At 34.2% G+C, this 13,939-nt stretch overlaps 1 protein-coding gene across 4 annotated transcripts in view; it reads right to left on the minus strand.

Annotated features, from left to right (window-relative positions):
• The window catches only part of ash2 (Set1/Ash2 histone methyltransferase complex subunit ash2), a 315,384-nt gene that overhangs the window by 243,777 nt on the left and 57,668 nt on the right, over positions 1 to 13,939 (minus strand). For all 4 annotated transcript variants that reach the window (XM_090396985.1, XM_090396987.1, XM_090396984.1 and 1 more), the window contains exon 6: positions 4,006 to 4,101. In XM_090396985.1, the coding sequence (XP_090253111.1) occupies positions 4,006 to 4,101 (96 nt within the window). The remainder of the gene's footprint in view (positions 1 to 4,005; positions 4,102 to 13,939) is intronic.

Raw genomic sequence — 13,939 nt, forward strand, 5'->3', positions numbered from 1 at the left:
TGGACAATACTTACATGCCAAATCTCATCACCATCTGGCACCAAAAAAAAACTGGTATTATGCGAATCCTAAAAGAGAGAGAGAGAGAATACAAAATTTCCACCAATAAACACAAAAGAAACCAGGAGCATTTATCACATTTCCATACTGACAAAGAATGGCTACAACAGGACACTGGTCAACAAAATTCTATGTAAAGGTTGCTTTATACACCCTTGACAAGATTTCTGGTCTTCTCACCTCCAAAAGTTTCCCATCCACCACCACTTAAGAAACCTGGCATTTACAGAATAAACTCTACCTGTGAGTTGTGTTACACAGGACAGACAGGCAAGTTAGGTGAGACATTCATGCATGTCCAAACATTTTGAGGATGTGGAAAACATGTAAAAGCACAAACCAGGAATGGCAGCATATACAACAGATACCAAATATCGAGTACTGTGGTAACATCCTGAGATGATTCACATAGATTACAGTTTCTACTCAAGAGCATTCAAAGAGTTGGCTGAAGTGATAAAACATTCTCAAGCATGCAATAAAACCTGCAATAGGGTATGAGTTTACATCAAGTCTGGACCACTCTCATTAAACATTTAATGTATGCAGAATGCCAATAACCATCAGTTTCTAACTTTTTTTTTAAAATTTATTTATTCACTTTTATATCCTGATGTGAAACACAGAAATTTTAATAGTTCCATGTGGTAAAAATACTAGCAACACAACTGCTTTAGTTCAAAGCATATTTCAGTATTAGTAACATCAAGATCTCATTACAATATTATGTTCTCCCCAAAGGTATGCCATAATGGAATTAAAAAATTTTATATAATATTACTATACCAGATAGTGCTCCAACTCATGTGGTACAGTTTTTCTTTTTGATATAAGGTTAACTAAATGAAGTTTCTTTAGATGAACAGGTTATATTTGTGTAAAGAGATAGTTCTGAATTTAGCACTAGGACTCCTCACCACAAAGCTATACATAGACACCTACTTAACAAGCAAGCAATAAATGCTCAGAATTGAAAAGTCACAGCTACCCCACAATCTGTACCATGATGAAGGAGATTTGCAGCAACCTCCTGCTTATTGAAGTCCTGAATTGACACGAAAATTTTCGACATTTTTCTCTAGAGAAGGATTTCCAGAAAAGGGAAAAAGTGAATAAAAAATACAAAAAAAAAACATCTAATAAATAAAATAATAAAAAAATAGGGGGGAGGAACTGTTATCTCATGCATGCAAGCAATTCCACAAATGAATTGATCCTAATCAAGCAATCAAAGACCATTAAGTGCCATAACAGTAAGCACACCACTAGGAATACCATTTCTAAATGCCCAGGTCACAAAACAATCAACATAGCAGCAGGACACTAAATCCTAGCAATAGTGATATGGAAAAAAATAAAGCAAAACAGACTTAAAACAAATTGATGAATTAGCAACAAAAAGATGAGAAATCATAAGAAAAATGTAAATGGCAATATCATCAATAGAAAGTCCCTTCCACTACGAAGAGGAGGTATTACCCTACATAAATAGATTCTCCTTTGTGTGGAACACCACCTCTTCTACAACTATTCGTGCTTCTAGGAAATATGAACTAAATTTTAAGACCATAAATATGCAAATACACTGCTCAAAACGATTAGAGGATATTTTAGTTTCTGTCGGATAATTATAAATTTCTGCAAATAATTATAACTATTGGGTACTTTATACATGAATAAATATTTCTTACTTATAGATGGGGTATAATTGATGAGATATTGTATAAATAATCGATATTTATTACAAATTTAACAAATTATACATTTTAGCATGAAATAATTTTAACAAGAATAACAACAAGAATGGCTAAAAATGCTTTTGCTAATTTTTAATAGAGCATATGGTCTCCATTAACAGCCAAAACAGCGGTACATCTTGATTGCATGAACTGGATAAGATGATCAAACAGTTCTTGTGAGATATTTCCCCACTTGTCAGTTAAAGCAATTTCGAGCTCTTGAAGCAATCGTGGTGGCACCAGTCAAGCAGAAACACTCCTACCTAAAGCATCCCAGGCATGTTCAAATGGATTACAATCCGGTAAACAGTACAGTCCAATCCATTCGTTCAATACCTTCTTCCTCAAACCACTCTTACACCAAATTTGCATGATGGTGACGAGCACTGTCATCCATAAAAATGAATTCTTGGCCAATTACAGCAGCGCAGCATATGGACGAACTATAGATTTCAAAATCTCATCGCGATACCGTTGGGCTGTTAAGGAACCGTTTCTGATAAAATAGAGATCAGTATGGCCACCTATACTTATTCCAGCCCATACTCCCACCTTGATGTTGGGATCTTTCATGAACAAACTGTGGATTATTTCTTGTTCCACTTTCACACCATATCAAGATACGTCGGTGATCTGGTTGCAGACTGAACTTGGACTCGTCACTAAAAAGTTCACGAGTCCAATGCTCATTTGTCCAATTGTGGTGTTCCTGTGCCCAAATTCTTCGTGTTCTTTTGTGATTTGCAGTAAGTGGAATGCAAATCATTGGTCTTCGAGCATATAAACCTATGGCATAAAGATGATTTCAAGCATTTCCCGTCTCCAATAAGCAACTCCAAAGTCGCAAAATTACGCTTTGAGATACATGACACGCTTGAGTGACAACTTGCTGCGTTTGTTCAGCTTCTAATCGACCAATGGCTCTCCAAGCCATGGATTCTGGGATATCATATTGCTCTGCCATTTTTAACAAAATAATGGGTGGTAGGTGACACAAGATTAGAATTGAAGTGATAATTATGAACTGTGGAAGTGAGCACAACAAGCCATGCTTTTATACCCCCCCCCCACATGCTAATATGGCTAAGACACATTTTAACAAGTCTTAACGTGATTTTGTATGTAGTTGCGTGTTCTATGCTATTGTATGTTAAGAATATTTTAAAATAAACGTGATACATTTGTAAATTATTTTTATAACTTATAATTTACAAGAAAACCAAAATATCCCCTAATTGTTTTGAGCAGTATAGATATAACTATCATCAGTACCATAACTAGGCAGGTGCAACAGGTGCACAGGTGCATGGCCCAGGACAAAGAGGGCCTGAAATGGGATATCAAAAAAAACAATCATTATTATATTTTCATTTTCAAATTTTAAATTTTGCCATCATGCAAGCTGATTCCATAACGTTTTTGGTTAAAGTTAAAAATTAACAATCTATTTCTATTGTATTCTTTTTTTGTTTGTTTGTTTTTTTTTTCCCCCAAAAAAAAGGGGAGCCAAAAATAAAATCTTGCACAGGGACCGAAAAGCTAATTATGGCACTGACTATCATTATACCTGACACATTATTGTCACATCTATATATATTACATTTATATAAAGATTATTGAATTCTCTTGCAGCAGGAAAAAAAAACATATATAATTTTACATCAAATAAAAAATGTATTGGCATGCTTTTTTTTAGCAATCATCTTCCAACTAACATGCCAAGTCTACAATACAAGGTAACCAGTAAAATGTAACTTATGAGAACAATACAATTTAAATATAGAATGCTAATTTCACATGTTTGTATTAGTGATAAAGATTTTTCTTTTCAATTCTTTAGCCCTCACACTAACTTTGCCAAAAACAACCAATATTGCATAGGTGAGTAACTTTAATTAAAACAAATGTTTAACCACCCAACTGACTATATGGATCAAATATATCCAAAATATATGCTTTGTATCCATATAATTTTTCCATAATATTCAGAGGTTATATTCACTTCAAAGGACACTTCACATCCATGTAATTATGGATGTATGTACACGTCCAGATTGGTATGGTGGTTAATGCATGAAATAAATGTTTTGCCATATATCAACCATTATGAAAATGCAACAAACATTTTGCCAATTTTAAATTTCCCTTAAGGGTAGAGTAATATTAAATTAACATAATTACTGAGTGGCTTAACTCTGTTACTTACAACTGCTTTATAAACAGTATTGTGCCAAGTCTGTTTGATCCTTCTTTGCATAGTAGTAAGACTCTCCCAATTTTTTTCTATATATGGAATGACCTCCTAGAAAGAAATATAGAGATGAACAACACAGCAATACATACATATTGAAACAAAGAAATGTGAATACAATCCAAATGACCAAACAGTTTAGCAATATTATTTTAAAAAGGCATACAAGAAAACTGTTAGTTTAAAATTAACTGTTAATTTAAACAGTTATCATTCTGAAATCAAAAAGTTTAGATATGCTTTATAATGTATAAAATTTTAAATATTTTCACTCTGAAATATGAAACCCAAGTTATCCTCTGAACTATACACTTATAAGCATTTCATATCTTACTCTAATCATAAAAAAAGATCAGAAGAATTTATACAAATCATTTTATAATAATTAGAATGAAGGGAGAATTCAATATTTTTTCAACCAAAAAACCCTTAAATTGAAATTTCCTGGCCTACCAAGATTATAATAATTTAATTTCATTTATGCCTTTACCTATAAAAATTATTGTCAACTATTTAACAATAAATATATTCATCCTATATTTTTTTGGAATTGGCTGTCTACTATCTGGATGATAGAGGGGTGGGATACAGATACAACAGCTGCATCCAACAGGTGCTGCAACTGACCAGAAAGCAAGACTGCCAATGCCACAGATGTCAATGGAAGTTTTCAACACTTGACCCTTATAATGTTTGACTTAGTTCTGTTGATAATGGTTTTCAAGTGTTAGTGGCTTCTTCAGTGTATGCTGTGAATGAATCTGAAGCTACTATCTAAAGCAACTTAATGATGATAAGCTGTTTTTTATTTATTATTATTTATTCTTTGCCAGTCCTCAATACTGGGTGGGAATGAAGACTTTCACTTCAGCACGGATAATTTCTGTCACAATTTCTGATATGTTCTGACACAGTCACAACATGTACCTGGATCTGGAGAATGGAAACATTTCTGATTAGGTTGCCATGCTAATAAGGAACTGTAGTCTTGTTTACACGAGGAAATGATTTTACTTTTGTTTTTGCTGCTATGTTATTTACCATGCCAAGCAGTAGTGCACTTGCAGAAACTTTTTTTTATTTCCAAGGAGGAAGTTGATATGGTAAGAGACAAAGAAAAATAGAAGCTGTATTGTTGATTAGAACAGAATATGTTCTGAAAGTTGGAAATTGAAGGGAGAAACATAAAATCAATGATGTTTCTTAAGTCAAAAAGGCAAAACAAAAAAGAGCATTATGAGGGAAACAGTTATATCAAAATTAACAAATGAATTTCTTTCAAAGGAAGCTAAGTTGGAATATAATAAAAAGTGATAAGAAGAATTATATAGTTTTCTCCCAAAGAAATGGACAGTTCATTTTGATATGTTAAGCAGCGTTTGTTTTCAAAGTATAGATTGAGTCATTCATTCGCAAGTAAATCATGTATGTTTCCTTAAACTATATATTGCTGGGTTAGGCAGGACAGACTTATGGGTTATGCAAGACATTGTTCTGCTATGCACCTATGCATAACATGTTGGGCAAAAACAAAGCAATTTGTCCAGTGTAAAATTTGTGAGATTACTCACTGTAAAAGTTGAAAGATTTATGAAAGGAAAGCGAAACTGATGAGCAAATGTATAATAAATGTTTTGAGAGTGAATACAGAGAGAACAAATTACGTGATAGGTAAAGTTGAGAGTACTGAAAGTATGGTGGCAGAAATTCAGGAGAACATAAAAGACCTGAATATAAAGCAATAGCACACTTGAATGCTCCTTCACAAGACAAAAAGCAAGAATGACAGGCTGCAGAAACAGCAATTGATCAGTCAACCTGAGAACAGAAAAAAAAGCAAGATGTCCAAAGCCAAAAACAAAATTGTAAAAATAAATGAGAGAAAGAGAGTAAGCAGATAAATTTTTAAGTGATTCTAAGATGAGGGGAGTACTTCATGAAAGTGCCACAAAATCTTGTTTGCCTGGATAAAAATTAATAATATTAGTAATGCTGTCAGAATGCAGAAAGAGAATGTGAAAGCATTGATTGTTTTGGCTGGAACCAATGATCTGAGATGCAAGAAGTATTATTTCTCAATAAGAAGGTTACTTGACTGTGACACGCCAATGGGCTTAATACCTAAAGAAAATATGAAGACTAATATAACTGAAATGATAAGAAGACATCAATTAAAGCAAAAGCAGATGTGCTATTCTTTGCTTTCTCACTGGCAATTAATACCTATTTTCAATTAATTTAATGAGATGCATCTTGCTTCTCATGACACTCACAAGTAATCCAAAATAAAAGCGGTTCGTTATGTCACTGTGACCTAGTCGATGAAATGGCTGGAGTTTGGGTCAAATGTCAGGCGGAAAGAGTAACACTTATTCTGCAGCTCAAGGCCAGAGAATCAATTCAAAATAACGTTTTGAACTGATTCTCTGGCTTATGGATACTGCTATAAGATATATAAGATATGCTATAAGATTGGATTGAGAGAAAATAGAAAGCATACTTTCAGAGAACTAAGCAGGATTCTGTAAAAACAGGAGTGCAATAGATCTTTTGTTTACTTCTTATTGGAGAAAAATATATTGAACATAATAAAATACTATGTCACAATTTTATAGATAGACAGAAGGCCTTCAATTCAGAATGACATGAGGCATTGTGGAAAATACTGAACCAGTATGGAATAGATAATAAAACAGTATGCCTAACTAAAACTCTTTACCGTTCCTCTGAAATGTTAACAGAAATCAATGGCAACTACAGTAAGCTTTTCAAAATGGAAAGAGGAGGAGTGCATCAAGGCTGCATACTTTTGCCAATGCTTTTTAATCTTTATTTGGAATATATAATAAACTTAGCTTGGGAAAACAGTTGTACTGGAATTACAGTTGGTGGCAAAAAAAATCAATTATTTTAGATTTGCCAATGACATTGACCTAACAGAAGAGAATGAACATCAGTTACAAGAATTAATAGAGTTTCTAAGGCATTTCATGATTATGGATCAAAGATCATTCACAAATCAAAAACGATTTCTTCAGACAATTAACCTATGAAACTGAAAATTTCAGTTACTGATGAAAAATTGGAAGAAGTAGAAAGATTCATCTACTTGGGAAGCATCAACACAGAGATGGCTGGTCTAAGTGACATTAAAGCATGCACTGCTAAAGCAACTGTTGCCCTTCAGAAGTTAATCTATTTAAATAAAATACAGCTAACTACAAGACTGCTTCTTCGATACCCTTGTTAACACTGTCTTATTATACAAATGTGAGAATTGGACATTGCTAAAGGAAGATGAAAAAACACTATAGCCTTCAAGATGAAGTGCTACAGAAAATGTTTGAAGATACCAATCATAGCACATATAACAAATGATGAGGTTAGAAGGAAAATCCATTCCATTGCTAAAACACAAGAAAATATCATCACTAAAATGCACTGGAAACAGCTCTGATGGTTGGGTCACATAGCTAGATCAGATAGTTTATCTAAAATAGCACTAGAGGGCTTTACTTTTGGTAAAATAAACCAGGACTCTAATATTTATCTATCCAGAATCATCTGGATAGATAAATATTAGAAAATGGACTAATGCTTCCATTACAAAAATTATGGAAACAATTACCGTGTTAAAGTAAAACTTCAGTTTAATATAAACCAAAATAATTGCCTGACATCTTGTTTTGTTTTTCCCACCAGATGTCAAGCTAGTAGTTTTAACAGTTGACTAAATCAGTGTAACTTTAGCATACCCATGTAGATTGTAGTGCAGCTTGTTTCTTTGTACATATGTGTATACTCCAGATCAGTGTTTCCCAAATATTTTCCTAAGATGGAACACTTCACAAATCCTGAAATTTTCATGGAACACCTTGGTTATTTTGAATGTATTAATTAATAATTAATTGTTAATTTAACAGATTTTTATTATTAATTAATAATTAATTAAACATCATGAAATTAATTTGTGCTGATTTTCATCGACATATCCCATTCTGATCACCAAAAATTTATAATATTATTATAAGTACTTATGAGTGAATGCAGACTTTTTCTCCTGTGTGCTAGTAGTTTTCCCCTCCTTTTGTAGATCCTGGAGATCGCTTTGTAGGCTGGAGGCGGATGAATCACTATCCGTTGCGTCACAAACACCTTCAATAAGAGATTTCTAACACCAAAATTAAACAAAGTCCCTTGTCTCTTATTCATATTAAAATTTAAATTTGTAGGCCTATTACTTTTAAAAAATCATGGCACTATGGTGCCATGATTTTTTAAATACTGTTCATTATTTTTTAAATACTGTTCGTATTGTGAATACTTTCTTCACAATATGAACTTGTGAAGAAAGTATTCAGTATTACTAGATCTGAGAACCGGATACAGACTATTTTGATCTTCAATTTCAGTGGAAAAATTTTCCTTATACTTCCTTGCTGATTGGTCACTAACATTTGCAACACAGATGTTATTTCATTCAGTTTTAGAACAGAGGATACACCACCCATTGTTGTAATTGGCTTGCAGGCAATTTTTATGACCAGTCATAAACAGCAGTATTCCCTTTCCCAAATGTTGAAAGGTTTTGATGTGTGAAAATTAACGATACACAGATGTTATTAGGCGTTCTGGGTCTGAGCTTTTCGACATATTCACGAATATTATTCTCCTCAGAATATTTCCACTATAAAATATTTATTCATATAAAATGCTTAAAAAACTAAAATGACAAATTCCAGGAAAACTTCTCACGGAACACAGTTTGGGAAACTCTGCTCCAGATGACGACTTTAATGTGAAGGCCGAAATGGCGAGTGACTATTTTGGTTTATATTAAATTGAAGTTTTACTCTAACACAGTACTTGTTTCCATCATTTTTATAATGAATTCTGATCACTATGTAACCATAAAGGAAAGGACTAATGCTTCATTCTCTACTTTGTTAAGGAGACTCCAAGACAGAAACATCTGGAGAGAGAGAGAGAGAGAGATGTTAGGACTCTCATCTTTATAGTGGCCCAGTGGTCTACATAGATTATGAGTGAAGAAGAAGATAGATACTGCATGCTTACCAGAATAAATCTAATTTATGAGAAGAACAGCAGCTGCTGCAGTGCTATCTGATAAGATAGCACTGCAGATGGTGGTGCTTGTTGGAACTAATGATTTAAGTCATCTTAAATAAAAAATGAGGGAAGATATGAAACAATTGTTGGGAGAAACTAAAAACAAAAGTGAGAGAGTAAAAACTCTTACCTTATTACTGATATACAACAGAAATGAGTTATAAAGAAAGACATGATAGATATGCTTCAATTGCAGATTGCAGAGAAGAAATAGATGCAAGTTTTTGGATACATGAATTGAGTTTGATGGGAGAAAAGATCCGTATAAGAGAAACAGCATACTTTATCTGCCCAAAGTATGTGAAGTTATGAAATGAACTTCGGACAGACAGGCAGTTCTGTTGAAAAATAATTAATAAACATGAATGTTACACTGAATACGTAAAACCTCAGAAGTTTGGTCTGGTACAGCATAGTCATCATCATCATTATCAGCCACTGTCAATCCACTGCTGGATGAAGGCCTTTCCAAGATTACTTCAAAACTGATATGAAGTTCTGTTCATGGCTCTCCTTTTCCATGTCACTCCTGCAAATCTGATGATATCATCAATCCTTAAATCATTAGGTCGGCATCGTGGTCATTTTTCCTCTTATGGAATCCAATCCAGTACTTCTTTTGTCCATCATTGATCTTGTCTTCAAGCAATATGCCCAGTCCATTGCCACTTCAAATGTTTCACTATTCCTATGATGTCAGAGACCTTGGTTTGATTTCTTATTTATGTATTTCTTTTGTGATCCAATCTTGTGATACTAAGTATACTTCTTTCCATACTAAATTGTGTTGTTCTTAATTTTTGAATTTCCTTTGCATTCAGTGTCCATGTTTCACAGCCATATGTCAGTATAGGAAGAATACATTGGTTAAAAACTTTTCTCTTCAGGCATAATGGTAGATGCCTTTTGAATATTGAATGTAATTTTCCAAATGATGCTTTTCACTATCTTGCGTCGTGCGCCTTTTAATTTCATCCATGATATTTTGTTCCATTGGTATCTGTTGTCCTAAGTATATGTAATGATCTACTTGTTTAATTTCCTCATTACTGATTTTTAGAGTTTCTGGTTGGACATAGCTATTGAACATAGCTTGGGTCTTCTTTAGGTTTATCTTTAGGCCAGCTATTTTGCTAACAATTTGGAGTTCATGGATACGAGTCTGTAATTCATGTGCAATTGAAGTCAAGATAACCATCATCTGCAAAGCGTAAATGGCTTAAACATCTTCCATTTATCTTCAGACCTTTCCCTTCCCAATCAAGAAGTTTGAATATTTCTTCTAGGCATGCTGTGAATAATTTTAAAGATATTGTGTCACCCTGTCTTATACCTCTCTGTATTCCCACAGCAGAGATTTCTCTATCAATGCTGGGGTATCTAAGGGCACTAGTCTTTCACTAAGCATTAACCTCAAATACTATCCATAGTTTGGTCAGTAAGAGTACACTCTATTCTTCTTCATTAACCAAGAATACTTCATGAAAACAAAACATGTTAAATACAGTAAGTAACTTTAATAAAATTAAAGTTACTTAAGTAATTAAGTATTTATTAAGTAATTAGTAAGTAACTTAAATTTCTGTACAAATATTTGTACAGAAATTAACAGTACATCATCAGTGCATGGAATAAACAAACAATTCAAAAAGACAAGAATACAAAGTAATTAATCATCAAAATGGATGCTGTGAACTAGAATGATTAAAAACATTATTTCTGATATTTCCATAGAATGAGAATCCCCCAAAACTTTGGAGAGAAAAAGCATCATGCTAATTCAAATTAGGCTGTAAAACAGCTTCACAACTTTCTTAGAAGAAATGTTTTTATTCAAAACTGCTTCTATGAAGAAGGAGGCTTCATTCCAAAAAATACAATGTGTGTAGGGTATCAATACTGTGAACAATAACAGACTTTTAAGGTGCATGTTAGATTACATTCACAAGGAATCTGGAAAACACCAGCCAGAAAAAGAGATAAAAGTTTCCTTTGTAGTTGGTAAGAAATTAGAAATCTTGTTGATTGGAGTATGAGAGTGAAACTTCAAGATTCTGCCTATAGGTTACAAAACTTATTATTATTTTATAGGTATCTCCATGAAGTCAGATGACTCATCATGGAAAACAATTATTTGCAAACTAACCATTATTCACACAATATTTATCACACCTCTTATTAAGCTCATTTACTGATGAAGTACATACACAACCACCTCTAGCAGCCCATTCATCACCCTCCAAGTAAAAATAACTTATATGCTTCTATCATGTCTCCTCTTTTCTACCTATCTGCTAATTTTTGAAATCCAGATCTATCTATTCAATCTATTCTCACAGGGAGCATTCCAGAGACCTGCCATAATCTTTGTCACTTGTCTCTGAGTCCTCTCCACCACTTCTTAATTCCCATGGAATCCAGACAACCAGATCTGCATGAAGTATTGCAGATATAGCCTTAATAAAGCTTTACAAAGGGGGAACAATAACTTCTCTATCTCTGCTTATTAGTATATCGTCAACAACAAGTAATCTGATGGGTTGTTTTGTCTATCTTCACAATATGCCCTCTAAACTTCACCTGTTCACAATCAAACCCTCCCCCCAAGTCCCTGAATTCATCAGTTACCTGCAGTTCAGTTCCATAGCACACACACCTTGTAATCTCTTCCCAAAGTGCATCAATTTATGCCACATTAAAATGATAGCCATTTATCTTCGCCCATACTGCTAGTCTAAGTCATCATGCAAAATCTTTATTTCACCTTCATTTACTATCGCTCTTCCCAGTTGTGCATCCTCAGCATACAACTGAATATTTTTCATCAAATCGTTTCCTATATCACTGATGTATATAATTTGATTGTAAATAAGTAATTGGGCACATCGTGCAGAGGAATGGGATGAAATTTGTTTATGTATGTGTGGACTCAGTTTGATGGATAGAAGGAAGGAAGGATTTACAGAAGGTGGATGGGAGGGGAGGGATGAAGGTGAGCATGGGTCTAGGCAACGTAGAGTTCAGTGAGTGGGAGAGTGATGCTGAATGTAGGTCTACAGGTTCTTAACTTTCGTGGGATAAGCAGCACAGAGTGTAAGGGAGGTTGTGAGATGAAGGAGGATGTTATAGTTTATGTATACATGTAAGAGGTATTCAAAATAAGGGTGAGGATTTTTTGGCACTGGTTAGCTCAACTTGGCCATTATAGGTAACGAGACATGGCAGACTGATATGATATAGTCACAGGAATAGAATACACAGGATATAGTACCTTAGGATATAGGGGAGAGAATTTGCTAATAATAGCAGAAGCAGTGAAGCCAAAAAAAGTAGAAGTGCATCAGGAGAACAGGGCAGCAGGCAAGGCAGTTCATTTAAGGCTATCTGGTGTGAGATAAAGGCCAACAGGATTAAATATATAATTGCTACTATAATACAGGAGGTACAAGGGAGAATATAGATGACATGCAATGGCAAATTATCAAAATGAGTGCAGCTCAAGTAATTATTTCAACTATGGAGACAAATTGGAGGAGGAATGGTCACAGGGAGGAAAGGAAATGGAATTTATAGTTGCTGAGAAATAATTACCTCAGACAACATGTAATGGAGGGGACATAACTTTCAAGAGTGTTGGATATGGTCATAGCATCAGAGAACTGATCAGTAACACAATCTGGCTAAGCTACCTCTGCTTGCAGAAAGTGATCATGTAGCCTTAACCTGGGAGACTGCCAGACATGCAGAATTTTCTCCGAATCTCACAATTACAAAACAGATGATTAGGACAAGCAGAGGAGTGAGCTTTCAGTGTTACAGTCTGTTGTGCATTGGATATCGTCAAGGGATCTTTGAAGAGAGTTGTATCAGACTATATATACCCAAAGTCAGAAGGATAAATCAGGTAGAAGTTAGATGACTCAATAGGCAGGAATTGCAGAATTTAAAGAAGTTGTGGAGGGAACCATAAATAAAAAAGATGATCAGCATGTCCATGAGCAGGACAAAGGTACAGGCAAGAATGGCAAACTGTATGGTAAGGAAAATAAAGCTAATTATGAGAGAAAGCTAGCTGATGAGGCTAAAACAAATCTGCTTTGCTATCTGGCAAGTAAAAGGAGGAATGACAAAAAGTGTTGATGGCAGGAGAGATAACTGAAACAAACCAAATAGTTGAATTACTGGATAGTCATTTTGCAAGGGGTATACCATCTTGGTGGTGATGTTGCAATGCTGGATGTAAACATTGACTGATGGGAGAATAGTGGTTGAAGAAATGAAGATGCTTAAAATATTGCAGAACCTCAATGTGAACCCGTGGGATTAGATGACAAATTAGCCTATGTATTATGATAATGTAATTGTCATAATACATGCCAATGTAAGTGAATTATCAGTATCTCTAACTAAGCTGTTTAATTTAAGCCTCAGTACTGGGGAGATGCCAACTGAGTGGAAAGAGGACAAAATAGTTTTCATAAAGGAGGCTCCAAGACTGAAGAATATAGAGGAATATCACTGTTAGCAGTAATTTACAAAATATTTGCAAGGGTACTGGCAACTAGATTGGAACCCTTTATAGAAAAAACGCTGGGCGACTACCAATGTGGCTTTAAGTATGATAGATCAACAACAGACCAGATTTTTACAGTACGAACAATAATGGAGAAATGCTATGAGTTCAATATCAATCTGCACCATTTGTTTGTGGACTTTAAACAAGCCTATGATAACATCGATAGAGATAAGCTATTTAAAG

Source organism: Typopeltis vanoorti, chromosome 8 (assembly GCF_054136105.1).
Source record: "Typopeltis vanoorti isolate ZY-2024b chromosome 8, IOZ_Tvanoo_1.0, whole genome shotgun sequence".
Taxonomy (NCBI): Eukaryota; Metazoa; Arthropoda; class Arachnida; order Uropygi; family Thelyphonidae; genus Typopeltis; species Typopeltis vanoorti.